This window comes from Chroicocephalus ridibundus, chromosome 5, assembly GCF_963924245.1.
Source record: "Chroicocephalus ridibundus chromosome 5, bChrRid1.1, whole genome shotgun sequence".
Classification (NCBI taxonomy): Eukaryota; Metazoa; Chordata; class Aves; order Charadriiformes; family Laridae; genus Chroicocephalus; species Chroicocephalus ridibundus.
In genome coordinates, this window is record NC_086288.1 from 27,231,188 (window position 1) to 27,250,553 (window position 19,366).

Sequence of the window (19,366 nt, forward strand, 5' to 3'; positions counted from 1 at the left end):
GGTTTTGTTCTTGCTCTGCTGATATCTAGTACTATGCTTTGTCTCTAAGCTTATGCCTTTAATGCTTATCACCCAGATCCCGATGGTAGCAGAAATTCATAGTCTTACTGAGAACTGCTTTCTATTTGTTAGAGACTATCCATCTGAGTAACCAGAAAAGATTCCTCTGTACCTCACTGTAGTTTCTACAGTGCTGAAATAGTTAAATATTAAGCCATCACCGCATTCCTCCCTCATTGCCATTCCCCCCATATCCATATCAGGAGAAGATTATCCTTGGTGCCAGATTCCACTGTCTGCATCTGACTAAGTGGTTCAAAGGCCAAGTGTAGGAATTCCATTTTAAAAAATACTCTTTTTTTTTTTTCTCTCTGAAAAAGCAGCTCCCCAGAGTCACTGCAGGCATTTTTAGAAAAGGGGTAAAGCACCTTAAGAAACGCAACAACCCAATACCTTTCAAAGGTATTTTGAAATTGCAAAGGCATTTAAAGAACATTATCAGCATTATTATCATTTGTGCTCTTTGTCACCATGGAACAGACCAATTTCACTGGTCCTCAGCTGATTTCAACCTGAGCAACACACTGAAGAGTGCTCTGAACTGAACGCTTAGGACAAGTTTACTCAGATTGTGGGACGGCAGGTCAAGTAACTACAAACGAGAGCAACGAGTCACCAAGGGTAAGCTCAGGAAAAGGCTAAATAATGAAAAATTAAAATTTGAGAGAGGCTTGCAGAAAACAAATACACTTGCCCAGGCACACTTCTTCTCCTGATGTGAACCAGCCCTAGACCAGTATGTTTGCAGGATTTGGGCTAGTGCACAGCACACCACCTACCCCTTCGCCAGGGACTGCCTAACTGAAGTACCACCTATTCAGATGGCTAAGCAAAGCAGCGTTTACTGTCATGCTGCTTTGTCAAAGTCTGGCTAAGGCTTCAGAGGGTGGGGGAGAAGGAAGGAAGAAGCCCGTGCATTACAAGACAACCTAATTTAAAAACACAACTTTAAAGATTGAGGTCTTCAGCAGACGCTAAGGGCTGGAAGATCAGAATTGCGGGTGGCTGCTGGCTATAGTGCTCTCTGTGCTGGGTTTTGCCCATCCTTATGTGGTAAAACACTACCTTTTGTGACTCTTGGGGATGCAACAGCCCTTGGCGACACATGAGGAAGCAGCCATCTAAGAAGACGTCATAAGTCTTCTGAAGACTTTACAATACTGAAGTTAAGTCCTACTTCATGATCTGAGTGGATCTAACATCAATATCCTCCTCTGTTTTCCAAGACAATGAATAATATAAGATGACTGAATTGCTGCCTGCATTCTCCTGTGGGAAAGAAATAAAGGCAGCAAGAGCTTCCTTTCTCTTTTCTTTTCAGGCAGGCATATGGGGCCCCCAGTGCAAATTAATTTTTTGAGAACTGGTTTCTTTGCTGCCTCAACTGGAGAGGCAGATGATGCAGGAAAAAGAACCTAAAGAGGCTCAGTATAAGCCAAACAGAATTAGATCATATCTACCACCCAGGAACACTGCAAAGATGTCTGATGCAGGCGAGATTAAAACAGCAACGGTTTTAACGAAGCTGAAGGAAGTAGCTGAAAAAGCCCCTTCCCTGAGGAAATGCAGAGGTGAGTGAAAAATCCACAAACATTTTTGGAGGTGGGGAGGGTTTGGCACATCCACATGGCAGATAAGAAGCACATCAGAGGTTAGCTAAATGCTACGAGTTATTTCAGTTTAGAATTCTGTATTGTCTTAACGTGGTGGTTGTTAACATTGTGTTTGGCTGCAAGGAAGGCTTTTCGAGTGGCCCTGGTTTACGTTTGGTGGAAGTGCTGCCGTCCTGCGCTCGCGGTGCCTCACGCAGCACAGCTGCGTCCCGGCAGAGCCAGGCACTGCTCCCCCACCGGCCCGCAGCGCGCCGACAGGGGCCTGAAGCTGAACTCACACAGCAAACGCCAGCGGTAAGCTAACACGAAAGGCGTTTGAGCTAATGCACTTCCCCTCGCATTTGCTGCAGCCCAAGCGCCTGGTCTGCAGGCCAGCTAATGCCCAGGAACTCGGCACCTGGCAGTAACGCTCCCACGCTGCTGAACCCCTGGTGTGACGACATTTGGGAGGTACGAGCATCTCTGCATTGTCCTTAGAAATGCAGCACTCAGCAGGCGAGGACAGGCTGAGTCATGCCCTGCACATCCCATCGTAGTAACGGATGTGGCTCTAACTTTTCTACCTGCTTTTCTAGATGTCCCACGTGAGGAAATGTAACTTCTCCCCTTTCCTGCAAATTCCTACAGTAACAGGATTGAAGGGGTGAGGTAACACCTTGCTCTACAAGCAATGCTTTCCTTGACAAGGTAGCACATTCTTACGGAACAGAACTGTTTTGCACCCGACTATAGGTTTCAAAACCTGAACAAATGCTTTTGTGCATTCACTACATAAATGCCTCTGGACCAGAGAGAAGGTGGGAGGGGACACTACCTACATGATACTTTCAAAGTGGCCAGAAGATAAAAGAGAGAAAAAAAGAGTGTAAAGGACAGGAAGGGCAATAATCGAGAGAGGTGAAAAGACACCAGCATCGTCACGCTACTAGGACCATATAATTTCCTACCATCCAGAGCACAGGTGGAATATGCCTTCGGTCACACAGTTATGTCACACACATATGTATATCAAGTATATCTTTGGCAGAGGATAAAAGAAATAATAAAGACGTATATCGACTGACTTGATCTGCAGAGCTCTCTGTCCCTCTACTACTGAGGCCAGTAACAGCTGCTCCTGCTTGACCCGTTGGGACCCTGCTGTATCATGCACTGAAGCCTTTAAGCTCTGTATGTATGTCACAAACCTCAAAGGGTGGCAGCTGACCTCAATAAATAGTTGATAAACACTTTGCAAAGATCTTTTTTTCCCCTGTGTTGGTTATATGTACCATAACGTAAGCTTACAGACAGAAAACAAAACACTTTTACTTTCCTACTTTTCAAACCCTTATATCTGAAGCACATGTATTGAAAGCACTAGCTTCAAAATCTGGCCTCTCGGGAGAATACAGAAAGACTAATTGTAAATAATAAGCTTTATACAGATGATTGTTATGACTTCACGAGAATAGCTGAAAACTATGCCCCTGCCTTAGAATTCCAGAGAACACTTGCAACGCGAGACACCTGGGAAGTGCGACTCTAGAGTCTAGAGTAATTTCCACAGAACTCTGTATTTTTAAGTATTGGTTCCCCATATTAAGTTTTGGGAGTCTTTAGTAGATTTCTTTTAAAAATTTTACCAAAAAAAGGTTTTTATGTTTTTAACTGAATATAGATTATTTTTTTAAAAATAACCTTGAAAAAGCCAAACGCACACTTCTCCGGCTAGTACCAGGATTTATCTTCCCAAGTTCTAAGTCAGCTTTTGTCTCCATTTTGTATTTATCAAACTGTCTACAACAGATAAAATGCCAACAGGGACCTAAGAGAACACGGCCCAAGAAATTACCACACAGATGCCTAAGCAACCGGAAAAAACCTCCCACGTTGCCTGTACACCTGCTCTGAGACAGCAAACTCTTCCTCCTACTACGTTGCTTCAGCAGCTTTATTGTACATCAAGCTGAAGGAGAAGGGCTGATCCAGCACACCCTCCCTGTCTCTAAAATTAGCGGCAGAACTAAAGATGAAATTGAGTGTTGAGTATTTCTTGGCAGATACGTGTAACTCTGCATGTGCCAGTAATGTCTCCTGTGGTATGCACTAAAGCTGGTGTAGAAATGGTGCTGTAGATTTCAGAGAAGCTCTTAAAACGACATGTGTTCATGCTATGAGAATCTTTACTATTTCAGCTTTTCATGTATCCATTTTCATAGATGCAGTCCATAAAATTAGCCTCTACGTTATTTTTATGCAATTTTCCCGTTGCTTAGTCATAAACATCCAAGACTGTTTGAATCATATAATATAGGTGACATAACAGTCTTTAGGTAATCAGACACGCTCCTGCTTCTTACCATTCTTAAAGCTAAGGAAATTAGCTTTCTAAGAGTGACTCTCTACTCCCTGAATTTGAATCCATTGACCATTTATGAGTTATGCTGCATTTCAATACTTTTCAAAAAAATGTCTTTCTCCAAAACTTTTGTCTGAAAGTGTAGTTAGCTTAAGCACTTACACAGGACAATATACTCACAAATAATTTCAGGAAGAAAAAAACTGAAATTTTTGGTTGAATTGATTCAGAACTTTTTTGTTGGGGAATAAAATCAATTATTTGTGCAGCTTTACCATACGACCATTTTCAATCTTATGTCTTTGTTCTCATCGATGAAGTATTCCCAAAAAACCCAAACAGTACAGTGCATGCTTTCACCTCACTGCATCTACAATTCTGATAAATGAAAGGATATGTAAAATTACTTACTGAACACATCTCCTCGGGGTTTCTGAGGATCTCTCTGGATCCTGTTGTCATCTGTAATTCCTTGGGAAGGTGTAGTTTCAAAGGGAACATGTGAAGGCTCTTCAGTTGTTATCTGAGGAGTTCTTTGTGGTGGTAGTGTAGGTCTTAACGTCGTAGACTGAGGTGCTGTTGGAAGTGGAGGCCTTGTCACTGGCTTCGTTACTGGCCTTGTTGTCATCGGCACATACCTAATGGTTGGCTTTGGTGTCAGTCGAGTCGTCGGCCTGGGTGTAGGTCGAGTCGTCGGCCTGGGTGTAGGTCGAGTCGTCGGCACGGGTGTAGGTCGAGTCGTCGGCACGGGTGTAGGTCGAGTCGTCGGCACGGGTGTAGGTCGAGTCGTCGGCCTGGTCACTGGCCTTTCTGTAACAATAGCAGGAACATACGGTGGTCTGAGGGGTGGCTTTGTGCCTCCATCAGGAATCCTATTACTTATACCACTACCTCCCTTAGGGAGCGTGCTGTTGCCCTTGAATATATGATATGGGCCAGGTGGTTCAATCATAACATTAGGAATAACTGCAAAGAGAATCAAAATGGGACCAAAACTGACATCTGAGTCTCTTGCTCCAGAAACTTAACAGTTCCATTATGACATGGACAGTCTTTGCTGAAATCATTTCTCTTCTGAATGTTTGCACTAATTAGAAACATACTTTAGCATCAGTATTGCTGCGTGATCACATTCCTTTAGATAGTACTTCTCACTACAGCAGTTTAGAGATGATTTAGAATGACTGAGGGCCAAGAGACTTCCATCCCCACCTCCTCCCAAGCATCAACTTTGTTTCAGAGATGGTAAAACTTACCCAAAAGCATTGTTGGTAAAAAAGCATGGTCAGGAAGATGTGTGTTAAGCAGCCCTCTAAAGTACACAAGTGTGTACTCAGGAGTGGAGGCAAGTTTAGTAAGACTCCAATGTTACAACCATTTTGGTCACAGATGGGCACATACTTTTGCTTAAGAAAGTTATCTTTCAGACCTCTCCACTTGTAAACTTTTCTCCTTGCCAATAAGCATTAATTATTTTACAGAGATTGAACCTAAGCCAATAGTCTAGCCTTCAATTAGATCTTTACCTTTGCTAAAAAACCCCCAACATTAAACTAAGTCAATGGCATGTTTTCAGCCTCCATAAAAAACAAAAGGTGAACTCAGCACCGCCTACGCCACAGTGACGGTGCCTAAAGCACCATCCCCCCCAGTAGTCCATAAAGAAAGGATGGCAAATTTTAACTTGGTTTCATAAGGGGAGTTTCTGCAGACATGAAATGCAAGAACATCTGTTTTGTTATTTATAATTTTCTATTTGTTAATAAGCCTTTTATATCTCACTGGAGATCTTAAAAGCCCCAAGAAGAACTCCAGTCACATGTTTTGTGTACAAGTGTTTCAAGTATAACACACAGTTAAAATGAAGAACTACTATTTGTTAAACAGTGAATTGTTTGATGATAGCAGGTAAAAAGTTTTTCTCTCAGACCACGTGTTTATTCTTTTGAATACAGAATCACAGAATACCCTGCGCTTTTTACATTATGGTATATTAAAATATAAGAGGCACCTTAGGACTATGTTCCAGTAACACCTGTGAAGCGTGTTCACATATAACTGCAAGCACTCAGGATGTGAAAGATACCTCAACCAGATCACACTACCGTGGCAGCTACAGCCAAAGGAAACAAGTCCACAATAGTACTGCTCTTTAAAGAGATCAGTGAGTCACCAAAGAGCAGAATCCATGTATGAACACAGGGTCCTCAAAAAGATTCAGCAGATGTCATAGAGCTGCACAGTCCTGAAGGATGTCAAATGTGGAGAAGATCCAATGGCCTGTTCTGTACCAAGGGGCACAGCTGCTTCTCCCAAGAGAAAGGTGAGGAAGGGAATTCTCCCAGAGAAATCCTCCCTCTTGGCTCTGCTCGCATCTAGGGAGCAGTGGGGAGTGGATGGGGTGAGCTGCTGACATGGGCCAGTCGCAGAGTGTACATAACAACAGGGTATGAGTAATACGTACTGCTTGACCAGACCTACCCTGCTTACTCAGTTGTACTCATCCTGAAGCAATCTCTAGCATGAAGCTGTGAATAGGGAGAGGTGAATTTCTTCCTAATTATGAAAATGTCTCAGGGAAAGGTATTTTTACCAAGGCACGCTAAGACTCAGAAAACTCTGACTACATTCCCTGGCCTCTTATTAAGTATTAAAAATAGTTAAGAGAAACTGAGCCTGATGGTGCTGTATCTCAAAATTTACAACATGGGACACGTTTACTTTTAGAATTCCTTTTTTAAAAGGAGCATTACATACGTATGCAGTTTGTTCCATTGTCTCTGTACCCTTCTTTACACTTGCATTTGTAGGATCCTGGTGTATTGTAACATCGTGAAAAACTACCGCACTGATGGCGGCCAAGGGAACATTCATCTATATCTGCAACAGAAAGTTACACAAAAAACCATTTACATTACAGAAACTCGACTTTCCACTTATGCCTGCAAAAACACAAACAGTAGTATGGTCATTAGGAAAATATTAATTTTGAAAAATTTAATAAAACTGAATTGCCAGGGGGAAAAAGAAGATAGACAGTCACAATCAACGCGGTGATACAAACGTTAGGGTAAAAGGGACTACTGTGCAGCTCTGGTATTGCTCAGCTTATACCTTAGCATCAGCTTCAATGATGTGCTGTGGGTAGACTGCAGTTGAGATCATGAAGATCACAATTTTAATAACCACTTCTTAAAGGTGACATGATAAGAAAAGAAAAGCTGAGTGTAGGAATATGCATGTTTATCACACAGGTATCAAACTGTCTTTTCATAAAATGATTCCCCTATTATACATCTGTATAGTTGCTTCTACATCAAGTAGAAACTGCTTGAAACATCTTATATGGCATTTCCATGTTTGTTATGCAAGCAAAAATCTCCAAATTCCAGTGCTCTCCAAAAAATATACTTAAACAAATATAAAGCAGTGCCTCAGTATCTCCACATGATTCGTTTTTCAGTGAAAGAATCATAACCAGATGCAGCCCTGGGAAACTAAGACAGTGGAACCTGGGAACATCTTTGTTGAAGGGCATACACCAGCTGCATTCCAGTCTCGTGTCCAGACAAAGACAGGTTATTTCCCAATGCCTGCCTTTTCCCCACCTGTCTTTAGGGGAAGGAAAGCTGGGCAGCCTGGGTTGGAAGGGGCTGGGGTGTGCTCTAGCCACCTTGTCTTATCTTGGATCTTGGGGCATGCTGCGGAGCACACCTGCGTTACAGCTCAGACCCAGCCTAAGCTCATACGCTGCTCCAAACCTCCCACTGCCTGTGCCACAGTGAAACCCGTGAGGACAAAGGCTTTGGAGAGGAATTCCTGGGGTCATCAGCTTTGCTCTCCCACTAGCTTCCACGGGAGAACCAGTTACAAGAATAAGGGCCAAATATATGCTTTCTTTTTCACAGCCTATTTCTATAATCCACCCTTTTCTTAAAATACAGCACAACCTAAACCAACCTGCTTTAACATTTCAGCCATAACATTTCAGTAAACATTCCTCTTTAAACCATTAATTTCAGTTTAGAATATGCAGCTCTATTACGTGCACATAAGAAAAAGTTGTTATTACCATGGCATTGGTATTTGCCTCCGATGTACATTAGATCAAAGCCTTTGTGACACCTGCAAATGTAGCTTCCGAACGTATTGACACACTGTCTAAATCGTGGACAGATAACTCTCCCAGTAGCACATTCATCAATATCTGAGGAAACAAAGGAACTGTATTATCCTTAATAGCAGTTAAAATACAATCTATACTATCTAAATTAAACTGGTTTCACATAATGAAAACGTAAAGAATAGCCAAAGAATTTTTGATAAGGTCCTTTTGACTACAAGGTGGTCAGCCAGCAGTAATACCTGAGCACTTCTTCTGGCTGTGACATGTCACTTCAGTTCTTGGTCACACCCCCACATTTCTACACCTCCTGTGCCAGAAGCCTTTACAAATACTGTGAGTGACAAGAGATGCACTGGCATAATGAGCCTTGCTACTGAATTTGGAAGGCTTGCTCTATGCTCTTGCCATCCTGGTACCCTTCCCCTTGGAGAGATGTTCTCTAAGTCCCCACAGATCCCACAACAGCTTCTTCAAGGCCACATAACACTCATCCTTAAAACTGTAACGGTACTTGTCTGAAGAAAAGCTGTTTCGTGTTGTTTGTGCAACTTTCTTTTGTCCCACTAAGCCCTGCCTGGTTATAAAGACAGCACCTGGATTTACAGGCAAGGAATAATAATAAAAACTACTCCGGTAATTATTTTTCTGAAATACGCCTAAAATATTGTTCCACTAGCACAGGTCATACGTGCGTATTCAAAGTACATCACCCTGCAGTAGGAAGCGGTTTGTTTTGTTAAAACCTCAGGTGTCCCTAATCCATGACCTGCCCGTTGAGCCTATCAGGGAATCTTCATCTGTTCAGGACTTGCTCTAAACAGAGTTCAAGCTAATGCCAGAGGTGGAGTATTTCTGGGTCTCCTACCAGTTAATTACCATAGGCCAAATGCTCTTTGAGTACCTGCTCTTTGCAATCTCTTCCGCTGCACGGTGCCGGTGCTGTAGCCGACCCCTCTTTCACAGAGAAGTTGGACCTTAAATATCTCTGAGGTCCAGGCAAGGACAGAGGAGTGGGAAGACACGGGTGATGCTCAGTAAATGTCTGATGCCTCTCATCTCCCAGAAGCTGCTGTTCTTCACGCTAACAAGCCAGGCAGAGGCCCAGGGAGCAGCCAATGCTCACCCACTGCTGCTTTCGCTGCCTGGGAAACTCTCAGGAGAGGTCAGGCTGACACACAAAAGCTGCGTGCGCTACCACTCACTTCGTAGCCCTTGGACACCAGGCTGAAGCCTGCTGAGTGCCTGAACCCTAATTTTTCACCTGCCATGCACGGCTGCCTCTGACGCACACCGCTCCCGATGTTTGCTGGTTATCTACAGGGCACGGTTCAAGCCTTTGCTCTGCAGCTCTATCAGGCTCTTGATCTATGGGAAAGCAAGATTTTGCTCTCCACACAATTCTTTTCCCAAAAGGAGCACTTCAGCCACAGGTGTCAAGAGTGCAAAACAAAGCTGAGTGATTGATGCCCTGCTGCTTGTGAAAGAGGCCAGAACAAGGCAGAGAGAACCCTGAGCCTCTTGCACAGTGCAATAAAAATGTTACCACAAAACTGCCGGTTAGTAGGGGAGATGCAGCTTCAAATCCTCCAAGCTGTGTTTCTCGCAGCCAAAGGAAGTGATCTAAAGCCATGAATTACTGGCGGGATGGGCTCTCCCAGTAGCTCCTGCTGGCACTGTCCCACTCTGCATAAGGAATTACTGAGGACAGCAAGGATTCGGCCCCTCAGCTCCCACACTCCTGGCCCATCAGACCGCTCCGAAACAACAGCTCTCCGTTACGCTCAGATGGGAGCGCTTCTACAACGCTGCGGTAGAGGCCTGAATGAGAAAGAAAACGAGGCCAATACTGGGCACCTCTCCACATGCCTGCATCCCCCTATAAATCTGCCTCTTGATTTGAATCCATTATTAATATTTTAGGCTTTGAGTACATTATTAACAGTTTTACAACTTCTACCACGTTCCTTACAGTCACGTAATTTACAAGCCACAATTTTCTACTCATTATTAAAATATTATTTCAAGGCTGCAAATTTCAGACTCTTGATTACTATTAGGTTTTGGTTTGGTTTGTTTTTTTCTTAGCTTTAAATCGCAACTTCAAAAAAGAATTCAGTAAGAAAAAGATTAGCAACTGAATATACATCATCATGGCATGGATTATGTTCTTTAAAACCTAAGGTACCTTGTCCTGCCTTTCCCTCTGCACATATTCATGTTTTTGCAAATTCCCATAAGGCAAAAAGTATGTTAGATGATGACAGCACTGCAGTGGTATTGTTTACTTTTCTAGGCAGTTATACATCGTAAAGATACAGGACTGAACTGTAATCAGTACACTGCTGAAAACTGATGCAAAAAATAATGGAAAAAAGTAACTGTCCACTGCTTGCACTTAATATGAGAGGTGGGTGGATGCTCGTTACTGGTAGGAAAACCACTTTTCGATCATTAGCTAGAAGATGGTACGCAGTGCTTACAATTAGTTTCCTACAGTTTTCACATAGTATGGTGACTGTGGCTTCTTTCAAGTCCACGGACCCATGCCAATTCACACCTGGGCCCAAACGGTGTAAGGCTGTTTCCCTTCACCTGCTGCAACATGCCGCGGCCCGTGGCTGCTTCCTATGAAAACCAGGGCGTGAAGGGGCAATTTGCATTCTGATCTCAGCCTGGTCTGCCCTGGAGCTGCGCGCCCAGACTCAGCGCCAGGGAGCTGCTCCAAAGGCACATAATACAGACAGCACCTCATGTCTCTGATGGTCAGTGTTCAAGAGAAGCAGAATTACAAATTCTTCCTTCTCTACCACTGTTAGCATGACCATATTGCCAACTCAAGCGCTAAACAACTATGAGACTGATTTAAAAATAATATGATTTTTAAGTTTACAAGGCCATATTTTCAGGTTTCTATACACAACCAAAACAACTAGAAAGAATTTAGTTTACAGTGAAAATAATTTTCAGTCCTCAAATAATTTCAGACCTTCTGAACCTGAAAAATGTGCATACTGCTAATTTCATTAAATGAAAATCTCAATCCAAAAAGCTGGCGATACTGATTGATTTATTGATTCGAGTCCTTAATCAATGAATTAGTCAATCTGTATTTTCACTGAATACTTTGCTGAATTCTTTTTCAATTCATTGTTAGTTACTTTATATGATTTACCTTCATAGCCAAATTGTTTGGTGGCTCTTTACCGATTGTCTGGAAGGAACATTTTAACAGAAGAATGATCAGCATGGGTTAAACTAAGAACAGAATAATGCCTAGAGGAATTTCCACCTGTGCTAAAAATAAGCATTACATTCCCAGCTGTCTTGCAAACTCTCCTCAAACAAGGATTTCATGAGCTGCAGCCAATGCGCGTTTCAATTTTTTTAACATCATCTGCACTTGCTATTTGTATGCAGCAATACCCAGACCCTTGCTGGAGCTGACAACCTCCCCAACAGTGATGCGCTTGTACATACATGAGGAAAAGGCACAGTCTTAGCCCCAAAAAGCTTCAGTTCTTGGAGGTATTTACTGGTTTTAGTACAATTCAAACTTAACAGAGAAATAACACAAAAAGGGTGCAGTCACAATCACTTCTTACCTAAAAAGGGGGGTAGATCATGTTATGACCCATGAAGGGCAGACAGCTCTTGCTGTGACTACTTTCTGTGTATTATACAAGACTGCTCTGAATTCTTTGTGGAAAATTTTAAAAATAGGTTATGAAATCAACCTGAATGATGCACACGCAACTGAAACGTGGGTAGAGTTCTTCACCTGTTCGCAACTCTTTGAGCGTGACCATCTAGCCAATTCGTTATCCATGGGGTGGTCCATCTGTCAGATCTGTGTCTCTCCAATTTAGGGACAAGCATGTCATGCAGGACGGTGTTAAATGCTTTGCACAAGTCCAGGTAGATGACGTCAGTTGCTCTTCCCTTATCCACCAACGCTGTAACCCCATCACAGAAGGCCACCAAATTTGTCAGACACGATTTGCCCTTAGTGAAGCCATGTTGTCTGTCACCTATCACCTCTTTATTTTCCATGTGACTTAGCAGAGTTTCCAGGAGGATTTGCTCCATGATCTTGCTGGGCACAGAGGCGAGACTGACTGGCCTGTAGCTCCCCAGGTCTCCCTTTCTTCCCTTTCTAAAAATAGCGGTTTATGTTTCCCCTTCTGTCAGCAGCAACTTCACCAGACTGCCAAGACTTCCCAAATATGATGGATAGTGGCTTAGCGACTTTATCCGCCAGTTCCCTCAGGACCTGCGGATGTACCTCATCAGGTTCCATGGACTTGTGCACCTTCAGGTTCCTTAGATGGTCTTGAACCTGATCTTCTCCCACAGTGTGCGGTTCTTCATTCTCCCAGTCCCTACCTTTGCCTTCTGCAACTTGGGTGGTGTGGCTAGAACACTCGCTGGTGAAGACTGAGGCAAGAAAGTCATTGAGACTTCAGAAAGCCTCCAACTTAGAGCTGAGCCTGCTCCCTACATCAGGAAATCTAGAACCTGTCACTTGCTCTGCCAACAAATTTTTGGTCAGCATGGGTCAGCCACTTGAAGAACCACCTTCCCTGTGGATAGCCATGATACCCAAATGGATAATTAGGGCATCCACATTCTCTTACATTCCTTCAGTGCAAACGTTGTCACTGATTATGGAACTGTAGCACTGCATAGAATATAAATAATAAAATCACTGGAGCATCATATCCACTCAGGATGTATAGTTAATGACTAACAAAATCACATGTCACACTGTTCTTCAGACCATAGTAGGCTGGTGGCACAATAAAGTCTGATTAACCATAGGCACTGTTTCCATGTTCACAACAGTGGGAACAAAACATTTCACTTTTACACAGTCTGAATTCCTGAGTTTATTTTAACCTGGAGTTTTCACAGCATGGAAGAAAGACAGCAGCTTCAAACCCATTAATATTAGGAGTGTGCACAGACCTTCGCTTTGTCCCAGTACAATCTCAATGATTTGCACAAATTATCCCTCTACTCCCTGAGCCTAGGCACAACCTTGTTGGGTATGAGGGAGAGCTGACCTCCCTATTCCTTTTTTTTTTTTTTATTACACAGGCAGCTATTTTGGAGTTTCTGTTAGCAATAGGTTACAATGATCCAGTAACAGGAGTGGTACAGGTTGAAGGCTTGTATGCCAAGCAGCCCGTGCAAGTTTTAAGCAATGAAAGTTGCAGGACTGGAGGAAAACATTGGTGATCTCTGACACAGACCACTTGAGAGCACCTGAGCAACATGCCTATCCCAATGCTCATTAGTAACATCTTTAAACTGCACGTATGATGCATTCTAAATACATCTGATAAACTCTCCTGAACTGTGTTCAGTGTAAGGATAAAAACATTTTGGAGAAAAAAAACATTAAATCCACATTTGATCACCTACCTACACAAGTCCTGCCATCAGGCCCCAGCTGCAGTCCTGGAGAAGGACATCGGCAGCGTACTTCCCCTTTCAGTACATCACAGCCATACTGACAGTTTGCCATCGAGCAAGAAAGGGCATCTAGGAAAAAATAATTGAACATATTCAGATAAGGACTCTGATCAGTACCGGAAAATGGGTAGAAACTTTGGAGAATTAAGACGCTGTATAATTATATAGGAGTGTGAAAATGCTTGTTGAATTTGACAGGTATCCATTCAGGCTTTAAAGAGCAAATACATATGCAGTAAATTTTTTCTTTCCACAAACTGCATCTCTAAGAAAATAAAAAAAGAAAGCCACCACAATTGAAGTGAATTGTGTCATGGAATGCAGCCCCCATGAGGAATATAAAGCCCAGTATGTAGTATAAACCTTCCTGGACAGTACTGCCATTTTAAAACAGGAGTATCTTTAATTAAAGGTAATTTCTCTTCCCTTCTCTCTGTCCAGACACTCAAAGTATCCACTTTTATGGGAGCAAGTAGGAACCTGATCTCCAAAGAGATGACAATACAATTTTATACCAGTCAAACAACCAACATCTGCAGCTTTAACGATTTTACATTCATAAGGACATACTGCAGAACTGCAGGTGTCTTGCCGCAATGAAAACTGCAAGCACTTGTCCTTGAAGGCCAATTAACAGTGATTTACAGCACTGAGAATGTTTCTGGGGAAACCTGTAATAAAACTAATAAAATATTTGCTCTTGTTTTGTTCAGCCTAATTTCATTAGAAAAAAAGAAGCTCATCTTTTGCAACTGCCTGATTTCCAACAAGATTCATCTTTTATTTTGGGATTCATCTTCATTTCATAAAAGTTTCCCAGAGAAAGCCAAGCAGGGATCTTGAAGACCGTGAAAAAAGCAAGCAACAAGCCTTGCCGTACTTGAGCACGTTCCATCTGGCATAAGCATGTAGCCGTTCAGGCAGTAGCACTTGTAGCTGCCGTAGGTATTCATACACCGGTGTTTGCATGGCCGTGGCTTTAGTCCACACTCATTTAGATCTGAAATGAAGGGTACAAGGGAAGGGGGTGGGAAAAGAAAACATACAAGCTATGCGTGAAAAAAACTACTAGTTCAAGTTCCTGGAGAAAGAAGGACAAACATGGCAATTAGCTTTTTATATGCAGCCTAGCTGACAGCAAGTGTCCAGAATATCCTGCACAAAGGTTCGCCCCTCCTGCCAAGTGGCATATTTTCTTCTGTTTCACAAATATCCTTTCAGAAATGACAGTATTAGCATTAGATTAAGTGCCAACAGAAGTTTCACTAGGAAATGCACAAGCTCAGGCTGCCCACATCTCGCCACTGTTCATGTCGATGCCATGTCCAGGACCAGCCAGAACACTGGAGGAGGAGGAGGGAGAAAGCAAATGTCACTGCTCCAATCACTATCAGCGATTCCGATAGCGATTCAGTGATTCACTATCATGCTTCAGAATTAGTCGCAGAGGAAGGTAGGAAAGCTGATGCTAACCTACTTTGAGAAAATTTATTCCTTACCATCTAGAAAATACTGAAACAAAAGTACCTAACATCAGTGATATTTGTCAAGGACTATCCGTGAAGGCTCCTATTTCAGATTTACAATTTAATACAGAATTAATGACTTAAACTGAAAATATTCAGCCTACAATTTTCACATTAGTAGACATGGCTTCTAACAAGAAGTAAAGATTGAGCGAGCATTTCCTTCAGAATTCTCTCCCAAGAATATATGTTGGTTTTATCTGGGTAAATGAGATTAACCTGTTACTTAGTTATTTGTGTACTGATGAGTAAAGACAACAATACAGGTGAAAATAATAAATCTATTCACAAATCCAGCCAGCAAGTACTTAAACAACTGAGTTACCGACCTTCATCTCTAATATTGCACAATGCTGCCTGGAGCTCAGTTACAGTAAGAGAGTCACTGTTATTTCCAGGAACTTTTCAAAGAGCCATTTCCACTATTAAGCACATTCTCATCAAAAGTCACTCCCTAATTCACGTAGCAGAAAGGTAAGCTTTGGGGCTCCTACCGTGTGGTAGACACACAAACACAGTCGCCACTTTAAAAAATGCCAGCTGAGAAGGAGACGCATGCATTCTATGGACTAGATATGAAGGCTTAGAATTAAGATGTTAAAATAGAAAGACAAATATACCTCTGGTTAGAATTAAGTCAGTAATTCTTAACAGTGTTTATGTGTATCATTAAATCTGTTCCCTTCTGACCTACTTTTTTTTTTCCATCTTCATGGGGTCAAGGAAAAGTGAGTGCCATGCAGAGAGGTATCTGCGCCTCCCCACAACACTTCCCCTGACCGATGGATATGACTGTTTTTACTTCCTTTTCCAAGGCCTTGAGAAGAGCAGCCATGTTTAGGGATAAGAACACTTCCTGCTCCCTCCTGCTGCGAGAGGGTAGTGGTTAGGGACATAATTTTCCCTTTCTTCCTGCAGAAGGCTGAACAAGATGTTTCTCGGAAGCCTGAAGGGAAACATTTGCTCCTAGAGTGGTGAGGAAGACCAGGTGGGCACAGGCAGGACTTCAGTGAGTTGTCAAAATAAGGGCTGGACCTGTTCCTGACAAACAAGGAGCGATGACCATCGCCACAGTCTTCCTGGGGATCATGCGTTGCAGAAAGAGCATCCCTTTGCAACTCTCACTCTTTGGGAATCTGAAAACATTTGAAACATACTTCTCCCAGCAGGCACCAACGCCACAATCACAAGAGCATGCCTGCTGCATTTAAGAGAAACGGCTGTAGAAGAGATGTACATTTTCTACTGTGAAAGTGGGATCTTCAGCTAAGATTTGTGACTATTGATAGAGTAAGCGCACAGGTCAAACAGAAAAGCAGCAGATGATTATGTCAGAGAGGAAGGGCGAGTTTTCATTGTGAAAATCTTTCACTGTGAGAACGTTCACATAAAACCGCTCAATAATAAACAGACGAAAGCTCATTATTTTGGGAGACAAACTTCTCTGGGCAGCATAAAAAGCTGCTTTTTTCTTTCTTCTGTAAAACTTAGTACAATTAGGCAGCTCCTGACAGGCATTATAGCTGCGTTAACGTATTTATTAGACATGCAACATGTCTGTTGTTAAAGTCATTGTTAAATTCAAAAACTCTGTCAGAGTTTGACTTCAATTACTAAAAGTATCCCCAGAGAGCCCACACTATTGACTGTTCTGAGATTCATGGACAACAGCCATTTTGCAGTAAGAGAAAGAGAAGTTCTGTAAGTCTAAAATATCTGCGTTCTTCCTCTTTTGTACAAAAAGCATCACTTTACAAAATAAATGCACAACAGAGCTAAGTATAAAATACTTAACCAGAAGCAGGGAGAGAACGAGGAAAGGTAATGCTGAAACCAAGCTGACAGGGCAGGATTTTAACAGTGCCTCAGTTAACTTCTACTGCTTACATCCCACTGCACTTCAGCTCTTAAATTCAGATACTCCTGAAGACTTTACCCTTAAGAACTGTCTCACATTTATTTCCAGGGCTACAACCACAGATCCAAAGTTGAAAATGATAAGAATTTCTGACCATTCTCACTTTACCATCTTGCATAAAGTACAGATTACATGATGAGCCTTAAATAATTGGATCTTTCTATGTGACTCAAATACTACACCGCATTTGGTACAAAATATTCTTAGTACAGAAATGAAAGCTGTGGTATTGACAAATAGACAGCTATTAGTAACATACTCTGAGAATAACACAATCTTAAAAAGTAGGTGCAATCAACTGTATTAGGATATCACATCACACGATTTTCATTTGTGGAATTTTGACCACATTATTTCTATTGTCTTCATTTCATTCTGTTTCTGCCTGTCAACCAATGCTGTCAACATCAGCTTTCGATTCACATCTTAAAAAACATGCTGAAAGTCAAATGCCTGTGCCTTGAAAAAGTTCAGAATTTTTTAACCTTGGCTGACATAACAGAACACTAAGGTCACAAGGCAGCAGAAATAGGCTGTTAGCACACCACCACTTAAACCTAAACCTCACGTGTCACGGGTTTTCACTTTTGCCTTTGACATTAGCTACCAGAAAGATGTTTTTAACCTTACGGAGTCAGAACAAATGCTACTGTTTAGGAAAACGAGTAGTGGCAGTGCTGGGGCTGCTTAAGAGAGAAGCCAGCCTGCAAAGGGGTTAGGTGCGTTAGAGCACACTGCTCAGCCCATCTTATTTTCCCCAAAACACATCTTTTCTTTTTTTCACCAGCACGGATGGGCACAGTCGGAAACTGCAGGACAAGCACCGCTCAGTTTCCCAGGAGGCACACTGTACGATTACTGGCAGGTCCTGCTGGTTCTACATAAAGGCCTGTATGAATATGCTGACAGCTCTCTTGATCCACCTCCGTGCACCCATCATCTGTAACAGCGGGCTTCCCTAAGGAGTCCGGATGTACTGCACATGGACTGGGGGAGCGCCGAAACATTCCTGCTATTTATATGCTCTATTTGTTTGCGTGTTTCTCGTCCATTAAGTAAGGTCTATTTTTTCAATAACAGGTTCAGGCTAATGTTAGCATCAAAAAATCAGCCGTAGGAACATACCTCTTGAACAAATGCTGGTTACTTATAAACTGTGTATTTCAAGCAACTTCTATAAAGACATCTCAGTATAAATGTCTATGCATCAAAAGAGGAAATAAGAAAAAAGCATAAGTTTCCTCTAAAAAAACTGAAAGCTAAAATATATAAACTCGAAGGGTAATAAAAATAACACTTTCACATTGTTTTTCTTTTTAATAAAATACTGTAATTTCTTTTAGTCACTTATAATCTGTCACTGGAATTTAAAATATAAAGCCCAACACTATTAAAAAGTTTAACAAATGCCTTTAATTTCTTGTGGGAATGTCCACTCACCGTCCTGCACTTGAGAATTCATTGTTCAGGCACTTAAATTCCCAAGTTGCCTGCAATTGTATAGTCAATGCAAATCCATCATTCTTAATTTCAAAATAACATAAGACAGTAGTGTACATAAAAGCAGACTGACAGTTCGGGGCAGTATGGAAAGCAGGTCTATAACATAAGCGCAGGCTGCTGAGCACAATTATTTTATTTTTAAGGAAATTAAATGAAAATGTGAATGCAAGGAAAGGACAAGAGTGCTGGCAAATCCGGATGTGACTTCTTTGATTACTGTGTGGCACCACACATGATCTTGGATAATGACCGACTTCAGTGCACACCTAACAATGAGGCACTTATTCCTAGGAAGGTGCAATATACACTGCTATTTTCTTTAATTAGCTTTTGCAGAAGACTCCAGCACTCAGACCCTTCCTGCCTTTTTCTGCCTATTAGCTGACTTGGATCAGGCAACACAAAGGTCAAATATTTAATACCAAATTTACTCAGACTTTGAAAATAGAAAAACAGGGACCAGAAACCAGGTAAAAAACCCAAACTGTTATCACCACACTATAAACAGTAGATCAGTTTTCATTTCCCGCAACTATCACACTACCATGTCAAATGTATGAGAGATTTGTATCACCCTAAGAGAGTTTTGTTCACATCACTTAGTCTGATTAATCGACAACTGCCAAACGCAGAAGTTAGCAATCCTCATTTTCTTCAACTTCCAGCTTTATGTAAATCACAGTTTTGTCTTTACGTAACCTGATAAACAATTTCCATCACTCTCACTTTACAAAGCAACTCGGAAACAAATAAAAAGCGCAGGCCCTGAAAGAAGAGCAGAGGAAAGGAAAAAAAAAAAAACAA

At 41.9% G+C, this 19,366-nt stretch overlaps 1 protein-coding gene across 3 annotated transcripts in view; it reads right to left on the reverse strand.

The window, feature by feature from the left end:
* Positions 1–19,366, reverse strand: part of NPNT (nephronectin) — a 54,371-nt gene that overhangs the window by 13,992 nt on the left and 21,013 nt on the right. For all 3 annotated transcript variants that reach the window (XM_063336874.1, XM_063336873.1, XM_063336875.1), the window contains 5 exons: positions 14,496–14,615; positions 13,565–13,684; positions 8,087–8,221; positions 6,772–6,894; positions 4,426–4,824 (listed from right to left, as the gene is read on the reverse strand). In XM_063336874.1, the coding sequence (XP_063192944.1) occupies positions 4,426–4,824; positions 6,772–6,894; positions 8,087–8,221; positions 13,565–13,684; positions 14,496–14,615 (897 nt within the window). The remainder of the gene's footprint in view (positions 1–4,425; positions 4,825–6,771; positions 6,895–8,086; positions 8,222–13,564; positions 13,685–14,495; positions 14,616–19,366) is intronic.